This window comes from Medicago sativa, chromosome 3 (genome assembly GCF_051527215.1).
Source record: "Medicago sativa cultivar Bolivia chromosome 3, Bolivia_mono, whole genome shotgun sequence".
Classification (NCBI taxonomy): Eukaryota; Viridiplantae; Streptophyta; class Magnoliopsida; order Fabales; family Fabaceae; genus Medicago; species Medicago sativa.
In genome coordinates, this window is record NC_140751.1 from 7101441 (window position 1) to 7125252 (window position 23812).

Consider the following 23812-nt stretch of genomic DNA (forward strand, 5'->3'; position numbering starts at 1 on the left):
CCTTCAAAAGTGACGGCGTTCTCATGGAAACTTCTTCTTAATAGGATTCCGACAAAGGAAAATCTCTCGTTACAGCAAGTACTAGTCCTGGATACCCCATTAGATTGTGTGATGTGTGTAAGGGAGTTGGAATCGGCCAATCATTTGTTTCTCCACTGTGAGTTCATTATGAAGGTGTGGGAGAGGGTTATGCGATGGTTGGGATTCAATTTCTTCATTCCTCCGAATTTGTTCACTCTATGGGAGAATTGGGATGGAGTTTCAGCTGGTAAAAAGATGCGTAATGGATTTCGGATGATTTGGCATGCGGTGGTGTGGAGCATCTGGTGTGCTAGAAACGATCGAATCTTCAACAATAAAATTGGAGAGGTGGATGAACTAGTGGAGGAAATCAAAGTCTTGTCTTGGAGATGGCATTTGGATCGGTCTAATTCCCCGGCTTGTATGTTCTATGAATGGCATTGGAACCAAGGGATTGTTTGCTGCGCTAAGGTTGTCATTTCTGTTGGTATGGCAAGGTTGAGGTATACGGTGTTTGCGGTTGTCATTTATGATTGCTGTCAGTATGCATACAGCAGCATCAGGTTTTTGTGCTTATGCTACAGGGTGATACGGCTGGGATTTCTGCTGTCATAGCAGCAATTCGGTTTTGGGATCAGTTGGGGTTTTGTTGGGTTTGTTTTCCGGTTTGTAGGAGACAATTGTATTTAGTTAAGCTCCCGAGTTTGTTGTGCGTCTTGTACACTCTCGATGTTAATAATATTTGCTGATTTAAAAAAAAAAATAAAACTGAACTATCATACCAAAAACATTTGGAAACTTCAAATCAACTTGGTCATGTATAATTTATTTGAAAATTAAAATATAATAATTTATAAAATTTCAGATAATTCAAAGTGCATGTATTTGAATTGCTTTAACTAAATATATTTGCAAAATTCCTCATTTGAATAATCAAAATTGACACAAACCAACTCATACAGACAAACAATTTTAGATAAATGTAATATGTAATATTATTATCATAATATGTAATATTATCAACATCTAAAAAATACAATTCAGTCCCGAACTCAATATGCATTCAGAAGTATCTGTATCTAACTTCATTTAGAATATATACAATTTTGTCAAAAAAAAGCATATAAACAATGGTTATACCACATCCATTCCTAAAGCTGTGTTAATTATAAAAGCACTTTTCTTTTGAATAGATAAAAAGGATGATGAGATAAGGTGCCCTTGCTGGTCATGGCATTAAGCTTGTTCAACAAAGGACCTTGACAAATATCATATGGGAGGAATCAGATTTCAGTTTCTGCGTCGCCTTCAACCGCATTCATAAGTTTGGTTAATCTGATCCTGAGCTGAGCATACATCTAATGCTGATTCCTTTGCATCGTAAACATACAAAAGCTTCTTAACTGCTACAGACAACAACTGCACAAAAAAAAATGCTGAATGCTTAGGTTTATTTATTCACTTTAAATGAATGCTCAGTTTACTTTTTAACAACCTCATATTAAAAATGATTTTTGGATTACTAAGCAGTTTCAAATATACATAATATCATCACGCAGCAGTATCCTATCAAATAAGCTTAAGTTACAATTACAATCCATGTTATTAACTTATTATTGAGTTACAAAACCTTCCACAAAACTAGAAATTTAGAATACAAAGGGAAGCATTCATTATCCCTTCGACTTAACCAAGTCCATGAGCAATATATTTTCAAAATGTTATTCTGATATAACAAAAGTAACCTCTCTGAATTATAAGGACAGAGAGAACCCTTCTAAGAATGAAGATAAGAGAAAAGGATTTAATTTCTTTGATAATTCTCCAATAGAGATAATACAAGCCTTATATAACTAGGATATTATTCTCTGATCCTATCAGTTTGATCCAATCCTTTCTAACAACTCTCAACAACTCTGAGTCACCAGCTTCTAGAATGAGTACATAATAAAAGGATAAATGACATAAGGAATATTTGACAGAAAGAATTAATGACAGTAACTATCTGATGAGAACAAAATCTTGGAACTTCTTAGGTTGGACAATTTCTCTCTTGGGCCTGACTTTCTTTTCAACACGGCCCATTCCTTCTTTGCTTGTATCATATTCATACTTGCATTTAAACATTCTTAATGTATTAGCAAAGCAACAGAGTATATTTCCATATTCTCAACCAAGTTATAGAACAAACCACATCCTTCATGACTATAACAAGTAAAATGAACCTAAATCAGTGCAACCTCAAGTGACAGACCAACAAGCCTTTGATCCCAAATTTAACATCCTAATCCAAGCAACGTAGTGGGCCTTTACAATCTGCAAATTATGCATTGCTTATTTGGTTTCAAACTGACTGTCATTGCTTAAATCACATACTGCTGTTACTCTTAACTTTTTAAGCACCCCAGCAATGTAAAATTACAGACTCTAATTCGTATATAAAAAATAGAAATGCTAAACAAGAGAACCAGTTGGAACTGCAAGATTCTACCTCAAGCACAAAACATTGACATATTCGCACAATGAATAGGTGCAGTGACAAAAGAGTGTCAATTAAATGCAGCAAGTGAAGTTAAAAGTTGAAAAATGTACATCACAATCAGACATAACAACCTCTTCAAAAAAAACAATCAGACATAACAAGATACATTAGTAAAATATAACGTAGTTAGTAAATTTATTAAGAGACCAAAAAGTAGAAAATGGGATGTACCGGAAATTTAAAAAATATGGAGCAGAATCTTAGAGATGTGCAGTAATTCTTCCAGTGCTTATTGGGTCTTCACTTTTACTTTTTTTGGAAGCTGTGCTTTGATTTGAAGCCATTGTGCAAAGGTAAGATAATGACTGCAGCCATGAAACCAACATGGGCTTGCGGACAACATCGTCTGAATCAGCCACTTGTGAATACAACTCATTTAAAACTATGTTCTGTGCATCTTGTGGTAACTTCGTAATCAACTGTGCCAATAGTTGCATCAAGTTGGGCAGGACCTGAAAAGTAGAAAACCTTGTATTATTGTAAGTTTACAAACAATATTTAAGCTATATAGCACTGGCAATTCAGGTTGAAGGTGTGTCATGTGTCTGACACAGACACAATATTCGATCACTTCTATGTTCTTAAATTATTATTGGCGTCCACTTGCCAGTGTCAATGTCATGTCCGATATCCGTCTATATGTCAATGGTTAATAGTATTTAATACATATGGACTAAAGACAAATTACAAATAAAGGGATTAAGAAGCACTTATCAGTAAATGGATTGATTTTTAATAGACTGTCCTCATAATCATTCAACATTTTTGGGTCTTGGAAGGTCTGTTATATTGCTTAATTTTACATGATGGGAAAAAATCAAAGTAAAATTCAAAGCAGTTGAGTATAATTTATAAATTAAAGCCTTACTTGTATATCAACAAGGAAAAGTAGGCGTAAGAGCAAGTCTATTAATTTCTTGCTTGGTTCTGGTTCTCCTTGCCACTGCTTCCATGCATCAGTCTCATGAGCGAAGACTTCAGAACAGAGCTGATTTGCTTTCTCAACAAGACTGTGAATGCAGTAAAAAGTAGCAGGGCTTCCAGCAGGAAGATGTTGGATCATTCCTACAACTCCAGAAGCCATTCCCTCGAAAGGAGTAATATCAGGATATCCCTATATTATTCATATTATGATATGGTATAAAAATGTATTAGAAATTATCACTCTCACATATTAAAGACCAAGGTATTTGGTAGAATTATTACCGATAAGGATACTTGTATGTAATGGAAAACGAGCTTCTCCTTCAATGAGACTCTATCAATTTTTTCAGATTCCTTCCCCATAGAAATAAATGCAGTGAACACAGAATGAGAGGCTCGAGCTACTTTTCCATTTGGATGTTCCATATATCTAGTTTCTTTTAAATAAGGAAGCATATTTTCTGCAGTTGATAATGTGACCAGAGAATCCCCAAATTTTATTTAACGAAGGCCTAGTGTATCTAGTGCTCAAAATCGATTATAAACAAAATACTGCAGATATAAATTTTGGCCAAAAGCTTGAAATGAAACTTATTTGTGGAAAAACAAAGCAAAACTAAATATGTACCAAGTTGCTATAGGATACAAGAACATAGTTGGAGCTACCATGTCTCCGAATACAGGGCCGGGCAAACACTCAATCAAAGTTGGAATGACTCGTAGGTAAAACAAAACACGGGCTGTTTGCACTTCATCCTTGGACCAAAAGTATTTGGTTTTCTGGTCTAGAAGAACATAGAATCTTATAAAACACAAACCAAAGAACAAAGAGCAATTCACATAAAAATGCAATTGAATAAATCATACCTGGCCCATTTGTCAAGTCGCCATAAGACGGTATGGAGTTCACAAAAAATGTACAAGCATTCTCATTCTTGTTAACACTTGCAATTACCTTGCGAATGGTTTCCATATACTCTGGCAACCGTACATGGCGAAAATATTCCACACAAGATAATGATACTAGTATCTTCAATGAGACTTCGGTTTGTATTTCTTGAGAAAATTTGGAACTCAATTTGTGCTTTGTTACAGCTAGTGCAAATACTACAACCATGAGAAAAGCAGAATCCGCAATTTTTTCGAAATCAGTAAGCAACTCATCTTCTTTTCCTTTAAGATGCATAGCCACTTTCCTGTGTCCAAAGTAAATATCGCGACAATATTCCCATATAAGATTCTCCACTATATTCTTATTTTCTTCGTCAGCTAAAACATATTGATTGCAGAAAACAACCGTTACAGCTCCTGCTTCCTTGAAGAGGATATTATCTAGATGTTCTTTTATCTCATTCACCTTCAGTCCACCAGAACTGGGTGACAATTCAAACACGGACTCATAAAGGCGAGGCAACGGAAGTATCTCGGTTAACAATGACAAACCAAGACAAACAAACAAAGAGGAATGGTTTGAAAACGAAATGGTTCGAGTCATTCCTAACGTAACACACTGAAGCAAAAGTCTATCTTGAAGATCATTGCCTGAGTTACTACATCTTAATGTCCTAGAAACCAAATCACTGACTAAAGCTTCCACCCGAACAATCACAGAAGTCCTCATCCTAGTGAGGGCATCTACTTTCATACCAGTAGACGAAGCATATCTATCTGTAGCTCTTAACACTCCAATCCCAGACATGAAAACAGCAAATGATGCATAGTTTTCCTTAAAACTCTCAAATGTTTCTCTCACCAAAACATCCACTTTCTCCAAAAATCCGAAATTGATCAAATTCGACGCAACCCAATCAAACAAATAAAGAACCATGAGTCCATGAACAACACTACCTCGAGGCCCATCAAAATCTTTTCCCCAAATTTCAAACAAACAATCCAATATTCTAACAAAATGAACAGTCATAGAAGATGACAAAACATACCCAATTCCAGCAAGAACGTTAGGCACAAGTTCATCAAACAAACAAACCAACCTACAATTATCTACTAGCAATCTAGACAGAATATCCAAGCACAAATTTTTAGTGTTTTGAGATAAAGAATGCACAAAAGAAAAAGCACCCAAAAGTAGAATAGCTTCAGAGAATAATAAAACATGATTATTTCCAAAATCAATTTGAGAAGTAGATGACAAAAATAACTTAGAAAGAAACTCAACTACTGAATCAATAACATCAAAAGTTTGTTTGGTGGGTTTTGTTGATTTTCTTATCCATATGTAAAGAAGTCTAAAACAAAGGGGAATGGATTCATGGGAAAGAGAGAAATTTGAAGTTGTGAGAATGGAAAGGAGAAGTTTAGCTTGTGGGTCGGCGACATGGAGAGAGGTTTGAGAATTGAGTAAGGTTTTGAGATGTTGGTGAAGATGGTTTTGATTGAATGAAGAGGTTGATTGAAGGGTGTTTCGGAGATAGGACCAAGCTTGAATTATGGATTTCGCAGAGGTGGTAGTGGGGTGATGAGAGGTTTTTGAGGTGAATTTGTTGCCACAACTTCTCTTTAGCCATTCATCCAGGAATAAAATGTTGTCTACTTTTCTTGACATCTCTTATATGTTTCGCCAATGGCGGAATCTTGGTGAGTGGTGAAGCTCTGCCGTGACTCTTTATAGTGAACCCGGATTCTCTCTTGTCACCCACTGAATCAGTGGCTGATCCAAGACCCTGACCTAGGTGGTGCAAAATATGAAACTTCAATAAATAACTATAAGTATATGTATAAAAGTAACATACTAAAAAAATTACATTGTACTCAATTTATAATGTATCAAAAAGAACTACTACATATATGCTCTATAATTTGTTGGACCGATGAAATAAGTACAAAATTTGTGAGAAATTAACACATCCAATAATCATTTTATTTCATTTCAGTAGCACATTGTAACAAAAACAACTTAATACTATCCAATAAGTTTCATGAAATATAGAACGTCAACTCTGAAACAAGCTCACACAAAACAGACATAGCAGAGCATAACAATAGATTGAAGACTAAAAGTTTTTTAAGGTAATACACACACGTACTTACTTAACATATGTTCTTACTCTAATTAATACATACACATACATAACACGTGAGCGCCAGAATTGAAGGAAATTAAGGGAAATTAAAATATTCAAAGCAAAGCAAATTATCAGAATAATAAAGCAAGGTAGTGTATATGAACAACAATAAATAGTAGGGAGTGAAAGTGAGGTGTTAGTTGTAGGGTTACCTATAGGGGCGGATCCAAACATATGATATCAGTGTGGCTAAAATTTCAAAGAAACTATAATGCAAATTATACTAAAAATAAGAAATAACATTGTTTGATGCGATGCAATACAATTACAATGAAAATCGTCTACTATCCATTTGTTGAACATGAGTTGTAGGGTTAACATCATTGGTAATTGTTAAGAGAGCATCTCGAGTGAGTTTGTAGGTAAAGAAAGTAATCATAATATAAAATTGTCATGAATCATAGTCTAGAAAAGCCTCTTCACCGGGCAAACAATTACATTGAAAACAACTTGCTTATATCCAAAATTACGATTCTTTCTCTAACCAATGTAATAAGAACAATTACATCAAACCCAAGTAGTTATATACAATTCCAAGGAAGCTATATCCAAAATTCCAATTCTAACTAACAAACAACAATTTGTTCATAAAAAATTCCAATTCCAATCATAACAAAATTCCATTTTCAATTCCCAATTTTGAAACCCTAAAACAAGCAATTGGAGAATCAATTTACCTTAGAGTGAGTTGAGTCGATTAGCTTGCTGCAAGAGAGAGAGAGAGAGAGTAGACTGGTGGTCGTGGAGAATGACTTGGAGAGTTGAGACGCAAGAGAGAACTGGTTGAGGAGACTTGTGAGAGAGAGAGGGAGAATGGAGAATGAGAAGAGGAGAAAAGAGAGAGCACGCTAACTAGATTGTTGGAATCTTAGAGAGAAAGGGTTGTGGTGGCTTCGGAGACTCTGCAGAGTGCAGACAGCAACTACACTCGAGAGATTGGCCGGTGGACGATGGTGCTGGCGGTGGTTCAGTGGACAGACAGAGGAGATGTGATTTGGTGAAGAGATGAGAGAAAACACAACATGGGTTTGAGAGAACTCTGAAATTGAATCATCAGATACTTATGGTGCCGAATTCAATAAACTAGATTGTTTGGATTGATTTAAACTTGTGTATAAAATTGTTTATTCGAATAGATAAACTTATGGGTTTGTAGGGTAAGAAATGAGTAAGTCGAGTCGAATCAAACAGCTTGACTCGACCCGTTAAGAATTGTCTCGGTTTGAACCTCGGTTCTAGCATCACGAACATTTTTTTCAGTTCAAGTTCAGCATGTTTAAAGTTTACGAACAAGGTTCGACTTATTAAATTCAATTCGTTTGTTCAAAACACATAACTTTAGGTAAGGAAATGAGTAAAATCACTTGAAACACGTAACTCAAAAGTTAAAGTATTTAGCTATTATTACACATAGTAATTAACTCTAGTATGAAACGACCAAATCCAGTTTTTCATTCTTATGTCGTATGTTTATCTTATTATAGATAATCATATCTCGATTTTTCATGCACGTTCTGATGCGGGACTATTTTCGTTTTGAAATCCTTAAAAACTACAACGACATTGGGTATGACGTTGTATATCAATTTTAAAGTAGCTCATTTTTATCCTATTATTGCTAAGTGTTTGTCTTAGTTTTTAAAGTATTATATATATAAGCAATTATCTAATTATGTAAAATCAATTATGCATTTTAAAAAATTTAAGTGTTGTGTATATATATATATATATATATATATATATATATATATATGTGTGTGTGTGTGTGTATATATCATTGAGTCATCTCGTGAACCAAACGAGTCGAACTGCATATAGTTCAAGTTCAACTCAATTAGTTGACGAACTTAATTTTCAGCTCAAGTTCGGCTCATTTGGTTCATGAACCAAGTTCGACGAATCAATTGTTGAATCGAATTACAAACTTTAATCGAGTTGGTTCGGTTCAGTGCCAGCCCTATGAGTTTGTCTAACATGTACAACATTGCATATGTTAAAACAACTAATTATTTTATCAAAAAAAAAAAACAACTAATCATAGAAACATTTTTTTTTTAGAAAACAACAATTATTTATTCAAAAGTCTAATATTTAATATTAAATGTATAACTTTTAATACAAAATTTATATTTTAAACTTCTTAACAAAAATTAAAGATAAATTTTTGGTTAATGAAAACTTATGAATAAACAAAAAAATATTCTTTATATGAATAAACTTTTTTTTCGTAAGTTAAAAAATAAGTCAATACAAACAAATAATTTATAAATTCTCGTAAAAAAAAATCAATTTGATAACTGTTTTTTTTTCCACCACACTTTTGGTTTTTTAGCAAAGACGTGATAACTCATTTTATTCAAAATCAACAAATACAAAGTAGTTTATACATCATGGAAAATAAGGAGGTTAGGATGATGTGAAAATTTAGGATGCTTTAACAATAACATAAGCAACTTTATTAGTTTGCTTCCCAACATACAACACTATAAAATTGGGAACATACAACACTATAAAGTTGGGTTAACTAATTAAAAGACTTCTATATTAAGAGACAAGATCATCAAACTCATAGAGAGGAGTATTGGTGACGGCAAGAGCGTCAAATAAAGATTTACAATCTGTTTAAAACAAGAGAGCCACTTTGATAACTTCCGGATTTCCCATGGTTTCAGCTTCTATAATCGTGCCACACAAGTGAAAATATTTTTTTTACTTTTTTTTTGGAAGAGTTTCTTACTCTTGTTTTTTTTAGGGAAGTTCTTTACTCTTGTTTTAAATAGCTTATTAGAGACTATCTTATAAACTAGTCTATCATGCCACATTTATAAGTAAAAAAATATTTTTTAGGTTAATTAAATAACTAATGTATTTGACTTGAATATAGACCGTATACATTTATTATTTAATAAAGGCAAAATTACTCATTTTCGTCCCTTAACTTAATTTCAGGTAGGCATGGCAACAAAACCCATACCCGCGGTTATCCGCCCGAACCAAACCCAATCTGACGGGTTTTCTCCGTTTTGACTGGGTTTGGGTATGAGTATGGGTTTTCCCCGATTTCAAAACATGGGTATGGGACGGGTAACGGGTATATAGGTACCCACCTCGAACCCATACCCAAATGTAAAAAATTACTTTATGTTGATATGTCATGTTATTTTGTTTGATAATTGCCATGTTAATAAAAACTACCATTGATATTTAAAGTATCAACTAAATCATTCAATCTAACAAATGTTAAAATGAGTGTATTGTTCGATAATGTATTACAACGTTGCTATTGGGAATGAAAAAAAACTTCTATTTTTTATTAAAAACAATTATTCAATGCGGGGACGGGGATGGGGCGGGGATACCTGAACCCGTCGGGTACGGGGATGAGATTCAATTTCTCATCCCCGTTGGGTATGGGTAGGGTAACGGGTAAGTATATGAGAATCGGGTATGGGGACGGGGAAGATAAAACCCGTCCCCACCCCGCCCCATTGCCATGCCTAATTTCAGGTAACACTTTTGTCCTTTATCTTTTGATTTTCTCGATTTTATCATTTATGTTACAATTAGGTAACACTTTTGTCATTTATCTTTTTCTTTTCTCGATTTAGTCTTTTATGTTATAAAATGTCAACATTGTTATCATTTTTTTTATGGGATTTTCAATGAAATTAAAGTTGTTATGTTTGTATGATTAAGATTCGAGTTTGATGAATTTTTTTATTTTGTTTTGATAAAAAAAAGATAACAATGTTTGGAAACACCTATAGGCTATAACTATTGGAAAAGTCAAGAAAGTTAGAGTTTAAATTCTGATCACGACATCACAACTTATAGTAAATCATTATTTTAAAAATTAAAATTTTCTTCTCAAAAAAAGATATTTTGTTTTTTTTCAACAACAACAACCAAGTCTTATCCAAGTGGGTTGGCTATATAGATCAGATTACGTCATAATATTCTTAAACTATATTCTGAAACCTTTATATTTTTCCTAATAGTTTCTAGTTTTTCTAGTTCTTTATCTTTCTTCTATCAATCAAATTAACACTTGCTTGACATATTTTACATGGTTGTCCTAAAAATTGTTAACTTTTGATTATTCAAATGTCATTTCTCAAAACACAATGAAAGTATAAGAGAGAGTGGTCATAAAAATCGTTTTAAATTGATTGTACAAATATAATTTCTCAGATATTTATGCACATGTAAATGCCCATAATGAAAGAAATCAAGTTAGTAAAAGGAGGATTAAATTGATGGATAATACGATAAAAAACCATATTTATTATTATATACACAAGAACAAAAGAATAACCCCTCAAAAAATAAAAAAGAGTAAACCGAAAAATAGAAGGACTACTGGTAATAAATTGTGCCGATTTCATCAAATACAATAAGATGAATTTTTTTTTTTTGACAAAACAATAAGATGAACTTAAAATTCGGATAATTACACTGTAGCATAAAATTATTAACTGTGAATCTATACTTCAAATTCTTGGAGTGAGCGAGTCATTCTTTTCAACAACCTATAATTGACATAAGAATAGGTAAATTAATAAGCAATTAACCATATTAATGTTTTTCATTTGAGTATTGTAGATAAATGTTGGTTCCTTACAAAAGCCAATGTAGACAAATATTATAGGTTTGAAAATAAGCTTGGTTGTATATATTGTATTCTGAGACTGAAGTGTTGATGCTACTTCATTTGTTTATTTACATACAAATTTCATGTTATTTTTAATTTTATCATTTAAAAATAAGAGATTATAGAATTTATTGGATGATGTAGACGATGTTTATATATTACTCACCTTGCTCGATCTTAACTTTATCAAAACTCGATTTATTAATTTCACACACATGTTCTAGGTTTTGGGGGCCATGGAATTTGAAGGAAATAAGCTCTGCATCAACAAACCAAGTTGTATGTCCTTGGTTGTAAAAATATAGTGACAGTTTATATAGACACTTAATAAGGTTATGTGTTGACAACTTTGAGTACCTCTAAATGGTAATCAAGTCAAGGAATATCAGGAGAATTGATACAGTAATTAATAGGAATATTAACCATTTGAAGTTTTCACAAATAATTAGGATGTATTTAGTCTTGATTTTTTATTTTGACAAAATGTATTTAGTCTTGATATGTTATATTATTCCATTTTGTTGTTAACTTTACATCTGATGACTTTAATTGTATGCAAGTAATTCATTGGAATGTGATTGGTTGGTAATTATTGGTTGATATTGACTTTAAGATAATGATCAGGTGAAATAATAATATGATAGTACATTTTTTTTGAAGCAATATGATTCTATTACATGATTGTGGCATCAATACTTTCCAAAATAAACACAGATTTTTACAGGTTTATGTGTATGAGGCGATTTTTTCTCTTTTTGTTGAAGAGATTTCAAATGTATGAGGTGAATTGATTACCATTAATTATCGTAGATTTTACTCGTTGGAATTGGAAGAGGCATGGGAAGGATTGTGGAGTGTGAACAATTAATATTTAAGAGATGTAGAAGTGATTGAAAATGACATTCAAGTCCATATATATAGTAGTGGATGTCTTTCTCTCCTTCCAATTCTATAGCAGCAAAACAACAACGTACAATCACACACATAGAACTATCAGTATTTCCTCTTTCAAATGAAGTTTCGTAACGACGCTGACAACCCTAACGACGCAGAGGAGGAAATAACCACCTCTAAGACGCCCCAATTGACTACCACCACCACCACCACCACCGAAACCCTACCATCGCCGCCATTGCTTCCTACTCTTCCATTCGATCTCGTTGCAGAGATTCTATGCAGGCTTCCTGTCAAGCTCCTCCTTCAACTCCGATGCATCTGCAAATCCTGGAAATCGTTGATCTCCGATCCCAAATTCGCTAATAAGCATCTTCACCTGTCAAAGGCTTCCCAGTACCTTCACCATATCATCATAATCACTCCGACCGAATCAAGTAATATACTTCTATGGGATTCATCAATTCCTTCTGTTTTCAGCGCATTATCAACCTCTACCGGCGTCACGCAGACCCAACCCGACTTGCCTGATATTTTGAACAATCATAAGATTTCTGATTTGCGTATTTGCTCTTGCGACGGCATCCTTTGTTTCACCATTAAGGATCGTTTCCCTCTTTTGTGGAACCCTTCCATTAGGAAATTCAATACATTTCCCCCTTTGAAATATCCCGGAAGAGGAAGAAGATTTCATCTCCCTTCAACATTTAGCTTTGGATATGAACATTCCACTCACAATTATAAAATTGTTGCTGTTTCTTCCTTTAAGAACCAATATAGAGTTAGTGTTTATACTTTGGGTACAGATTCTTGGAGGAGGATCCAAGACTTCCCATATTCTCACACTAGTGATAATCCAGGTGTATTTGTGAGTGGTACCGTTAATTGGTTGGCATATGATGCTGCGAGCAGTTCTAGGAATGCCATTGTCTCTCTTGATTTGGAGAATGAGTTGTATAAAAATCTTTTGCAGCCTGATACGAAGAAGGATCATTGGATCTTGGGGAAGTTGAGGGATTGCTTGTGCATCTCTACTAGTAGCAACACCGATATGCTTGTGGATGTTTGGATTATGAAGGAATATGGAAATGCAAAGCCATGGACTAAATTGTATAGTGTTCCTTACATGGGAGATCAGGTTTTCTCTACCTATTATTCCAAGGCTTTATATATTTCGGAGGATGGCCAAGTGCTAATGGGTTTTCAAAAGTTGTTGAAATTGAAGTTGTTTGTCTATGATTCCAAAAATGGTACTTCTAATATGGCCGAGTTTCAAAATATCAGTGGTTGGTTAGACCCAGAAGTCTACGTGGAGAGTTTCATATCACCTTGTTCTTAACATTCTGATTTGGATGGCTATGGTATGTCACTTAACATACAGGTTAACGTCTATTAATCTTATTTATTTTATGCTTGTTCTTATTACTGGCGACTTCATGGATCATTTTTAATTAATGGTTGATACAATTTATAACTTGAGAAAATGCTATGTTATTTTAACTTGTTTGTTAGTTTTTATTCTAAATTGATTGGAGTTACGATTTAGATATTATAATGTATGCCAACAGCTACACAAATTTCTGAATGGTCGCTTCAAATCTTGAACAATGCAATATGAACTAAACTGAATATGTTATATAATACTAGATGTTGGTGTTTTGAGATTATTCAATTTTAGCACATTTGTAACCTTTTGAAAAATTTGATTTCTTCACTATCAACCTAATATACAAATAACAAATGAATCATAATAAACAATGTTTGGAAATGTAGCATGGCATATGGATACTCTGGTAATTGTAGCTAGACTCCATGATTATTTATTGATTCTACATACTTTCTGGTATAAGGCCTTCCAAGTAACATTTTTAAACCAAAGTACATGATTTAAAATCAGTTACTTCGCTAAACATGAAAGCAGAGAATCAAGTATGGAAGTCATAAGTGTCAACTTTATGAGCCAGTGCCTGTGCCCTTGTGTTATTTGCCCAATCTGCTAAAATGTTATTTAGTTATTTATTTAGTGTGTCAAAATAGCCTTAGTAGATGCCCTACCACATCAGTAGACACTTTTTGGTCTCTAATACCAAATTTGAGGAGGAACTCCTAAGAATCTCCCAAGTTGAACCAATGTCAACATCAGGTAGAATTAAGTACATAAGAGGTATGCACTGCACAAAAATATTAGATATCAAAAGGATTCTAACTGCAAAATTTAAGCAAAAGTGAATTTAAGGAACTCAGTTATGCAGTCTTTCTTAGTTCCTTTTACTTCGTATGCACAACCTTTAGTGCACTTGTCACTGAATGGTTCCAATGGTAGCTAATATATTGAATTTTAGTAGGAAATTAAGAGCTTGTATATTCAGTTTGACCCTCGTGTGAAATATCACCTGCTATATATTCACATGCTATAAACCTTGGGTCTGGATAGTTTACAACTATATTTCGGAGGATCGGGTTTACAACTATGGTCTGAATATATAGTTTACAACTATATATTCACATGCAAAGCCATGGACTAAACTGTACAGTGTTCCTTACATGGGAGATCGGGTTTTCTCTCCCTATTATTCCAAGGCTTTATACATTTCGGAGGATGGCCAAGTGCTAATGGGTTTTATAGAGTTGTTGAAATTGAAGTTGTTTGTCTATGATTCCAAAAATGGTACTTTTAATATGCCCGAGTTTCAAAATATCAGTGGTTGGTTAGACCCAGAAGTCTACGTTGAGAGTTTCATATCACCTTATTCTTAACATTGTGATTTGGATGGCTATGCTATGTCACTTGCCCATGAAATTCAACTGCAACATACAGGTTAACGTCTATTAATCTTATTTATTTTATGCTTGTTCTTATTACTGGCGACTTCATGCATTATTTTTAATTAATGGTTGATACAATTTATAACTTGAGAAAATGCTATGTTATTTTCACTTGTTTGTTAGTTTTTTATTCTAAATTGATTTTCTAAGATTGGAGTTACGATTTAGATATTATATAATGTATGCTAACTGCTACACAAATTTCTGAATGGTTGCTCCAAATCTTGAACAATGCAATATGAACTAAACTGAATATGTTATTTAATTCTAGATGTTGGTGTTTTGAGATTATTCAATTTTAGCACATTTGTAACCTTTTTGAAAAATTTGATTTCTTCACTTTCAACCTAGTAAATTCATACAAATAACAAATGAATCATAATAAACAATGTTTGGAAATGTAGCATTGCATATGGATACTTATCTTTTTAGTTATGTATTTAGAAGGATTGCTCTCATTTTCATTACTTACTCCTCTAAGGGGAAGCAGTATTGGATTTGTTTTCAGTTAATTATATCATCAACCACATGTCACACTATCTAAAAGGACACCGCTGAATTGTTATTTTTGTAGCTTGTAGAAATCAAAGAGGACACCGCTGAATTGCAGTCCTAATAATAAGTTTATCTTAACTATACATGTGCTGTTATTATGCTTGTTAAGTTGGCATGTAGATCGTCAAGTGAAATAGGAAAGAAACTTCAAGTTGTTGTGCCAACCCAATTGCGTAATTGTAGCTAGACTCCATGATTATGTATAGAATATAGATTCTACATACTTTCTGGTATAAGGCCTTCCAAGTAACTTTTTTAAGCCAAAGTACATGATTTAAAATTACTTACTTCGCTAAACATGAGGGCTGAGAATCAAGTATGGAAGTCATAAGTGTCAACTTTATGAGCCAGTGCCTGTGCCCTTGTGTTATTTGCCCAATCTGCTAAAATGTTATTTAGTTATTTATTTAGTGTGTCAAAATAGCCTTAGTAGATGCCCTACCACATCAGTAGACACTTTTTGGTCTCTAATACCAAATTCGAGGAGGAACTCCTAAGAATCTCCCAAGTTGAACCAATGTCAACATCAGGTAGAATTAAGTACATTAGAGGTATGCACTGCACAAAAATATTAGATATCAAAAGGATTCTTGCTGCAAAATTTAAGCGCAAGTGGATTTAAGGAACTCAGTTATGCAGTCTTTCTCAGTTCCTTTTACTTCGTATTTAGTGCACTTGTAACAGAATGATTCCAATGGTAGCTGATATATTGAATTTTAGTAGGAAATTAAGTGCTTGTATATTCAGTTTGACCATCGTGTGAAATAATATCGCGATTTAGTAAACTCTTGTTCAAATATATTCAGTTTGACCATCGTGTAAAAAAGAATATCGCGATTTACTAAATTGTTGGCTAACAATTTAGTAAACAAAAAAAACTATATTCTACTCTAAATAATATCGCGATTTACTAAACTCTTGTTCAAAATAAGTATGCTTTCCTTCGTATGATGATAGAACAATGCATACTCAAATTTTCTTAACAATATATACTCAAATTTTCTTCAAGTATCATTACAACCATTGTACAAAATTCGCTGGCCAATACGTTTGCATTTTCCGACTTCAACAGCTCACCTAAGATGAACGCTGGGATAGAAAAGTATATTTCAATGGTATTGGCTGATGAACATAAACTACACATAGCAAACAAAGTCAAATTGAAAGATAAATATCTCAAAGTTTTATTGTGTGAATATTGTTAAAGCGATAATCAAACAAAAAGTAATGCAAATTTCTGCTTGAATTTTTCTCCAGTTCATATCTTTTAGCTGCTGCAAATTTCAAGCACCAAGACTTAGGGTGTGTTTGGTTTAGAAGAGAAGTTGTGAAGAGAGAAATGGGTAAGAGAGAGTATGAGAAGAGAGAAATTGGTGAGAAATAGAGTAGATTTGTTAGGTTGTTTGATATAAGAGAAGGAGAAGAGAAATAGAGAAGAGAGAAGCGTTGATTATATTTAAAAGTACAAAAATACCCTTGAGATAAAAATATCACATAAAAATGATTTAATTAATTTAATTACTTGATTTACTTTTGAGTAGTTTAACTAATTATATTAGCTTTAAATAAAAAAACTAATTATATAAATTAAATATTTTAATTATTAATTCTTTTAACTAGTTTCCGGTCAAAAATTAAATTAATTTGACTAGTTTAATATATTAACTTTATTAGAGCACCGATTCAGCAAACCAGGAAAAAAATTGAAGGAAAAAAAAAACTAGGAGCTTCCATCGCCGACCCACCAACACACTGCATTTGCATCTATCGACTATGGTCACTCAACAAGAAATTAGTTGTTTTTAGTTGTTCTCTTCATTTATCTAACAACAAATTAATTGTTTTTAGTTATAAATTTCACTCAAGAAATATTAGGTTTGACTGTTTTGGTATAGGAAAATTTACAGAACAACACAATGATTGAAGAGTTGCAGAACAACGCAATGGTTGAAGATAGGGGCAAAGTTGGAAAGGCAAAAAAGTCATGCTCTCTCTCCAGCTTTCTTCGCATGAACGAGGGGACTAAAATTGAAGTGGGTCCCACACGAATTTAATCGCTCTCTCCAATCTCTGCGCTAAACCAAACAGGAGAAGTTGGGTGTTTCTCTCCATATTCTCTCGTCCCTCTCTCTCTCGTCTCTATTTCCTCTCTACCAAACAAGGCGTTAACCAAAATAATGCAAACACATACAAAATTGATAACTCACAATTAAATGGCAAGTAATGGTGTATTATTTCCTATATGTAATCACTAAACACCTAATAGTTTTGAAATATTGCATTAGAGAAAACTAACTAAACATCAATCAAACATAAAACAATCACTTAGAAAATGAAAAACGGCATAAAAAAAGAGGCACACCTTTGATCATCTACAATGAAACAAACTGCAGGAAAAAGAACCAAAAGACAAACAGAACCTTCAAAAGACAACCCACTAAAATAATTTCCCAACCTGCAAAAAAGAGGAAAAAAAAATAAGGGATGAGAACGCCATGAATTTTACAACCATGTATAATATTAACACTCCTACACCTTAATTCAAGCAATTATACAAACATCTTGTGGGTTGAACAAACCAGCAGCAATGCATCTACAAAATTGAAATAACTAATTGAAAACTTGATTCATGACATAAATGCAAATACCAAAAACATACTTACAAAAAAAAAAAGTACTAATTCACTCATTCTTATCCTTAATTTGGGTCTTTTAACCTCAAACCCCAACAACACCACAGTTGCTACTAACAGCCCAAAATACATAATTAATCAAACTCATAAGCTGTAATGTTAATCCATTCCTTACAACAACTTAAACAGCTTATGCTTCAAAATTCTAGCTTATACATCAAGTTCTAACTCAAAACTCTTTTCCAGCAATCAACAAAAACAGAACAGAGTTAGAAAACACACATACCCATCCATTCTTGCAGCTGAGCAACCAAACCCTAACTGTAATCTTCCTTGTTTCTTGCTTCAGACCATCCTGATAAATAATATTCAGTACCCATGCAAGAGGTTCTTGTTTGAATAAAAATGAAAACCCAAGGTGAAAATTGAGAGAGGGACACGCACGTTCAAGGGAAGAGGAGAAAAGGATTGAGACTTGATTTGTGGTTATTCCATCATGAGGCTTCAAAAATGAGTTTGCATGTTGATTCTATGGAGTTTGGGTGAGGATTGAAGAATTTGGGGCTAAGAGAGTGAGAGGGCCGAGAGACATGGGAAGAAGGGAGAAGATGGTGGATAGTGAGGGGGAGGGGGTCGATGGGTTTTTAGAAAGAGAAGGGAAAAAAAATTCTGAAGTTTAGAGAGAGAAGGGAAATTTTTTTTTGTATATATAACATAACACTCACTAATTACCAATTTACTAAAATACCCCTAATAAGGGCAAAATGGTAAAAAAAAACAGACATTGATTTTTTTAAATAGTATAGTAGGTAGACTTAAATATATCAAAAGAAAAAAAGAAGAAAATAACAAGTACTACCTCCGTCCCTAATTATAAGACCCTTTTGAGAAAAAAAATTGTCCCTTTTTATAAGACCCCTTTGTTATTTTCAACTACATTAATTATTTCTTTACATACATGCCCCTATTTATTATACATCTTTTTCTTCAATCAGCAATAAATAGAATATGGAAAACATAAACTAAGGGGATGTATTGGATTAGGATTCTTAGGGATTTTAAAAGACTTTTAATTATGAAAAAGTCTTGTGGTATTCAATTAAGACTATTTGCAATTTAAAAAAAGTCTTGTGGTATTCAATCAAGATTCTTTGTCATTTTAAAAAAGTCTTGAGATATTCAATCAAGACTTTTCATCACTTAAAAAAAGTCTCATGGTATTCAAAATCATTCAAATTTCAAAGGATTGTTTAATAAATTAGATTTTGATGGATTTTGTGAGATTGTCTAGTGAAATTTTAACCAAAAAAAGTCTTTCATGAAGACATAAGATTTCTTGAGATTGTTTTTCTTTAAAAGTTTTTACTATCTCTTTTTTATCCCTTCTTCCTTCTCTCTTCTCCCTTCCCTCTCTCCTCTCTTTTCTCCCTCCTCTCTCTCTCTCTCTCTCTCTCTCTCTCTCTCTCTCTCTCCCTTCTCTCTTCGTCTCTCTCTCTCTTCTCCGTTCTCTCTCTATCTCTCTCTCTCTCTCCTCTCTTTTCTCCCCTCTCTCGCTTCTCTCTCTCTCTCTCTCTATCTCTCTCTCTCTCTCTCTCTCTCTCTCTCTCTCTCTCTCTCCTCCCTCTCTATATATGTATCTTTCTCTCTTCTCCCTCTATCTCCTCTCTTTTCTCCCTCCTCTCTTCCCCCTCTCTCTATCTCTCATAAAAATAAAATAAAAAATAAGAGTATGTATTCAAAATATTATGATAGAGAGTGTGTTGTAATCATTTCTTTTCAATGAGTCCTTAAAATTCATAAATATTTTTGAAATCTTATAAATCCATAAAATCCTTTAAAATCTTATGATGTAAATCCATTGAAATCCAAATTGAAAATCCTGATTGTCTTTTAAAATCATGAAAGTCATTAAAATCCTACAAAATCTTTTAAAATCTTTGAGACTTTTTTAAGCAAAAATTGTCCTTCAAAATCCTAATCCAATACACCCCCCTAATTCTCTCTCTTAAGGATAAAATTGTAAAAGCAGTAGTGATTACAAACAACTTTAATATAAATATACACTTTCTTAATTCCCGTGATTTTAACAAAAGAGTCCTATAATTAGGGACGGAGGTAGTATTTAAAAATTGAGATAAGATAATGAGAAAGTAGTATAAGGTGGAATGCGTGTAGACCAACCGTTAGTTACTCAAACCCACCCTATTCTCGAACCTTCATTCGACTATAGATACATATTTTTTAATTCTGTTTCTGTTCTGTTTTTGAGAAATGGCGCAGAGTAGCAGCGATGGGGAAGAAGAGGAAGACCCAAACAACATCCTCTTGACTTCTCTGTCACTCACGGCCGAAACAAATACCGGAACCCTAACATCCCCACCGGATCCTGAGCTTCCTACTCTTCCCTTCGATGTCTTGACTGAGATTCTCTGTAGGCTTCCGATCAAATTACTCGTGCAGCTTCGGTGCCTTTGTAAGTTCTTTCATTCTTTAATCTCCGATCCCAACTTCGCAAAGAAGCATCTTCAATTGTCAACCAAGCGCCACCATCTCATGGTAACCACTTACAGCAACTTATATAGTTACTTTGATAATAGGTTAGTTCTGCATGATTCCCCAATCCCCTTGGTTTTTTCTACTTCCACGGTTGTTACACAGACACAACTTGACCCTCCTAATAGTATCACTATTGTACGTAACTATGTGTCCGTAATGTGCTCTTGTGATGGCATCGTTTGTGGTATACTCAATAATGGATCTTATTTCTTGTGGAACCCTTCCATTAGAAAATTTAAGTTATTGCCTCCTTTGGAACCGGGTGATCCTTCTTCTTTTTCCATAAGCTTTGGGTATGATCATTACATTGATAATTATAAGGTTATTGCTATTTCTTCCAAAAATGAAGTTAGTGTTTACACTTTGGGGACTGATTATTGGACAAGAATACAGGACATCCCATTTGATTACGACAGTGTATATGGAATATTTGTGAGTGGCACTGTTAATTGGTTGGCATATGATGATTCAAGTATTATTTCTCTTGATTTAGAGAAGGAGTCATATCAACAACTTTTCCTACCTGATTTCGAGAATGAGAATGATTTGTTGACATTGAGTGTGTTGAGGGATTGCTTGTGTGTCTTTGCAAGTAGTGATGAATATTGGGATGTTTGGATTATGAAGGAGTATGGAAATCAAGAGTCTTGGACTAAATTGTACAGTGTTCCTAACATGCAAGTTCGGGGTTTCACAGCCAGGAGAGCTTTATATATTTCTGAGGATGACCAACTGCTGGTAGAGTTTCGTGAAATGCAAGGTGGCAAAATTAAATTGATTGTTTATGATTCCAAGACTGATACTTTGAATATTCCTATGTTTCAAAACAACTATGTACAGTTTTGCCCAGTTGTCTACATTGAGAGTTTGATATCGCCCTAAGCTGGGATTCAACGGCAGCATATATATGGTTAGTTTTTTGTTTGTGTTAATCATTTTATGCCTGCTCTGATTTTTGGTGACTTGTTGGATCATTGTTAATCAATGGTTGATGGAATCTATAAGTTAAACATTGCTTTTATTTTCAGTAGTCTGGTTAATTTGAGTTCCTGGTTAACCTGAACTTGTTGGATCATTTTTTTATATATGCTAGTTGTCTGGATAATAGTTTGGTTAATTTTAGTTTTTGATAACTTGAACTCTTCGAAACTATATTTTAGAAACACCTTTGCCATGTAATTGGCTAATTCCTCTGATCCCTAATATATAGTTCTCACATAGCTTTTATAGAATCAGCACAATATAATTGTTTATTTTTTTTGTGAGGATTAGGTTCTTACACCACTCTCGTCTGATTATATAACTTTCTGAAACTTAGTGAGCTTATAATGCAATTCTATGCCTCATTTTCATTTCTCTGGTTTCGAGAATTAGATGGAATGCTGCTTATATTTGAGTATTTTCAAGATGTTGAAAAGGTGTGGTGGTTAACATAATGTTAACATGTTTACCATTATGAGTGTTTGGATATGTGGCGTAGTGCTCATCCTAGTTTCCCGCTCTGTAGAGCTTCCCTCCATACATGTTATCAATTTTTTAAAGAATTTCATATCTTATTAAATTACGGGTTACCATTACCACTCAGTCTGTTTTGATATAATACTGGCCTTTTAATTGTGCATATGATTGATTTCATTGTTGTTGTTACTGCTTAGTGGTGTCAAGTTTTTTGATTTGCTGGGTTGAAATGTTAACATGATTTATGCCTAGCATTTATTCCCTAGCTGCTAAGTATTCATAGTCTGGTGTGTTGATAGAGAGAGGTGGGAGAGGGAAGAAACTGAACGAATCGTAACAGGGGAGAGACAGAGCCACTTGATATAGTGATTGAAAGAAAAATTACTGCAATGTTGCTAGCGACATAGAGATTGCGTGAGTGGGCAACACTTGGGGCACAAAAAACCGATTCATCTTCACAATTCTGTGATTTTGGGATTTCACGATCTTGACTGTGGTTTTCTCAGCAAGTGATCTTGTACATTATCTATTACGGGGGGGACGATTAAGATCTCACGATCTTTCCATTTAAATCGTGATTTTGATAACCTTGATAGTATGCACAAATTCGAATTGAAAATGAGCATCTTATGGTTTTTATGTTTTATCTTTTGCTTTATGTCAGTGTTTAATGGATTACAAGATAATTGATTATTCTTGTTGAATGATTAATGTGAAAATGAAAGTTTTGTATATTTTATACTTTTATTTGCAGGGGTTTTAAAGTTTCTGTGCAAATGATATTATTGAATTTTTACACGCATGCAACAGTGTACAATTCCATCACATTGGTGAAATGGCCTGAATATGATTGATTTAGTGTCTAAGATAGTAATGAAGTTCATTTCCATGAGTGTGTTTTCCTTATAATGTCTCGATATTTTTATTTTTGTTGCAACTGATGCTTCAAAATAGACTTATAACATCGTAGTTGAAATGCCTCTTTTTCAGGATGATTTTTTTCGTTTCGATAGAAGGGTTATTCGCTATCTGGCTGAACTGCTTTGGTTCATGTCATGGTCTGGAGCTTGCTGAAGATGGCAGTGAAAAAGGGTAGTAGTTCTAGTGCTGTGGAATTCCTAAGTTCAGTTTAATTAGTTCTACATGTTCTGAATTGTTAGGATAACCTTGTCTCTCACTTTATTATTGTATGTATGTTGGAAAGTATAATCTTCAAAGTCTAAATTATTGTTCTACTTGAATGTTTCACTGTGTTATTTTTGTTACACAAGAAAGAGTATTACTCTCATTATATGGCAATTCTGTCTGTTTGATTTTGATCATCTCTTCATGTTTCATTTTGAATCCTCATGACATTGTTACCTTGTTAGAATTACCATGTCATTTCAACTCTTATTTATATTTATTAATGCCATAAAAATGGATACATGAAGTTTCTAGAGAAGAAGTTAAATTGTGGAGACAATGGTCCTTGAAAAATTAGCATAGACAATGCTACATCATATGAATAAGAAAGACATAAGGCTAGAGATCACAATCACCATAAAGGATTAGATTTTGATTCTCTTTACTGTCAGTATCATGTTTTTGTTTATTTATGTTTCATGGAAAATGTAATAAAATAAAATGTAGGAGCTTCTGATGTTTATCTCTACATGTGAGTGTTGAG

At 33.5% G+C, this 23812-nt stretch overlaps 3 protein-coding genes and 1 long non-coding RNA gene across 12 annotated transcripts; 2 read left to right on the forward strand and 2 right to left on the reverse strand.

The window, feature by feature from the left end:
* Positions 1 to 991: 991 nt before the first annotated feature.
* Positions 992 to 7600, reverse strand: LOC146935310 (obscurin-like protein). Of its 4 annotated transcripts, XR_015030179.1 has the most exons (8): positions 7248 to 7600; positions 4355 to 6173; positions 4134 to 4272; positions 3770 to 3917; positions 3432 to 3677; positions 2735 to 3015; positions 2262 to 2337; positions 992 to 1440 (listed from the first exon to the last, which is right to left on the reverse strand). XR_015030179.1 is itself a non-coding variant. In XM_085750498.1 (7 exons), the coding sequence occupies exons 2-6, from the start codon at positions 6048 to 6050 to the stop codon at positions 2764 to 2766; spliced, it is 2481 nt and encodes an 826-aa protein (XP_085606624.1). In that variant the 5' UTR covers positions 6051 to 6173; positions 7248 to 7600; the 3' UTR covers positions 992 to 1440; positions 2735 to 2763. The 4 variants fall into 4 exon arrangements, 3 of the variants coding, with proteins under 3 accessions (XP_085606624.1, XP_085606626.1, XP_085606625.1); XM_085750498.1 differs by lacking the exon at positions 2262 to 2337; XM_085750500.1 differs by lacking the exons at positions 992 to 1440; positions 2262 to 2337 and adding an exon at positions 1812 to 2133.
* A 4412-nt stretch (positions 7601 to 12012) lies between these two features.
* Positions 12013 to 13481, forward strand: LOC146935311 (F-box/kelch-repeat protein At3g23880-like). Its single transcript, XM_085757609.1, has one exon. The coding sequence runs from the start codon at positions 12234 to 12236 to the stop codon at positions 13452 to 13454; it is 1221 nt and encodes a 406-aa protein (XP_085613735.1). The 5' UTR covers positions 12013 to 12233; the 3' UTR covers positions 13455 to 13481.
* A 2865-nt stretch (positions 13482 to 16346) lies between these two features.
* LOC146935312 (uncharacterized) lies at positions 16347 to 18796 on the reverse strand. 3 transcript variants are annotated; one of them, XR_015030181.1, is made up of 3 exons: positions 18416 to 18796; positions 17859 to 17951; positions 16347 to 16585 (listed from the first exon to the last, which is right to left on the reverse strand). It is a non-coding gene; the product is annotated as an uncharacterized LOC146935312 (long non-coding RNA). The 3 variants fall into 3 exon arrangements; XR_015030182.1 differs by having other exon boundaries at positions 16347 to 16632; XR_015030180.1 differs by lacking the exon at positions 16347 to 16585 and having other exon boundaries at positions 17665 to 17951.
* Positions 18797 to 20384: 1588 nt separating this feature from the next.
* Positions 20385 to 23465, forward strand: LOC146935313 (F-box/kelch-repeat protein At3g23880-like). Of its 4 annotated transcripts, none has more exons than XM_085750505.1 (3): positions 20385 to 21423; positions 21526 to 21595; positions 23134 to 23465. In XM_085750505.1, the coding sequence occupies exons 1-2, from the start codon at positions 20401 to 20403 to the stop codon at positions 21565 to 21567; spliced, it is 1065 nt and encodes a 354-aa protein (XP_085606631.1). In that variant the 5' UTR covers positions 20385 to 20400; the 3' UTR covers positions 21568 to 21595; positions 23134 to 23465. The 4 variants fall into 4 exon arrangements, with proteins under 4 accessions (XP_085606631.1, XP_085606632.1, XP_085606630.1 ...); XM_085750506.1 differs by lacking the exon at positions 23134 to 23465 and adding an exon at positions 22898 to 23127; XM_085750504.1 differs by having other exon boundaries at positions 20385 to 21595; positions 22898 to 23465.
* The last annotated feature ends 347 nt before the right edge of the window (positions 23466 to 23812 follow it).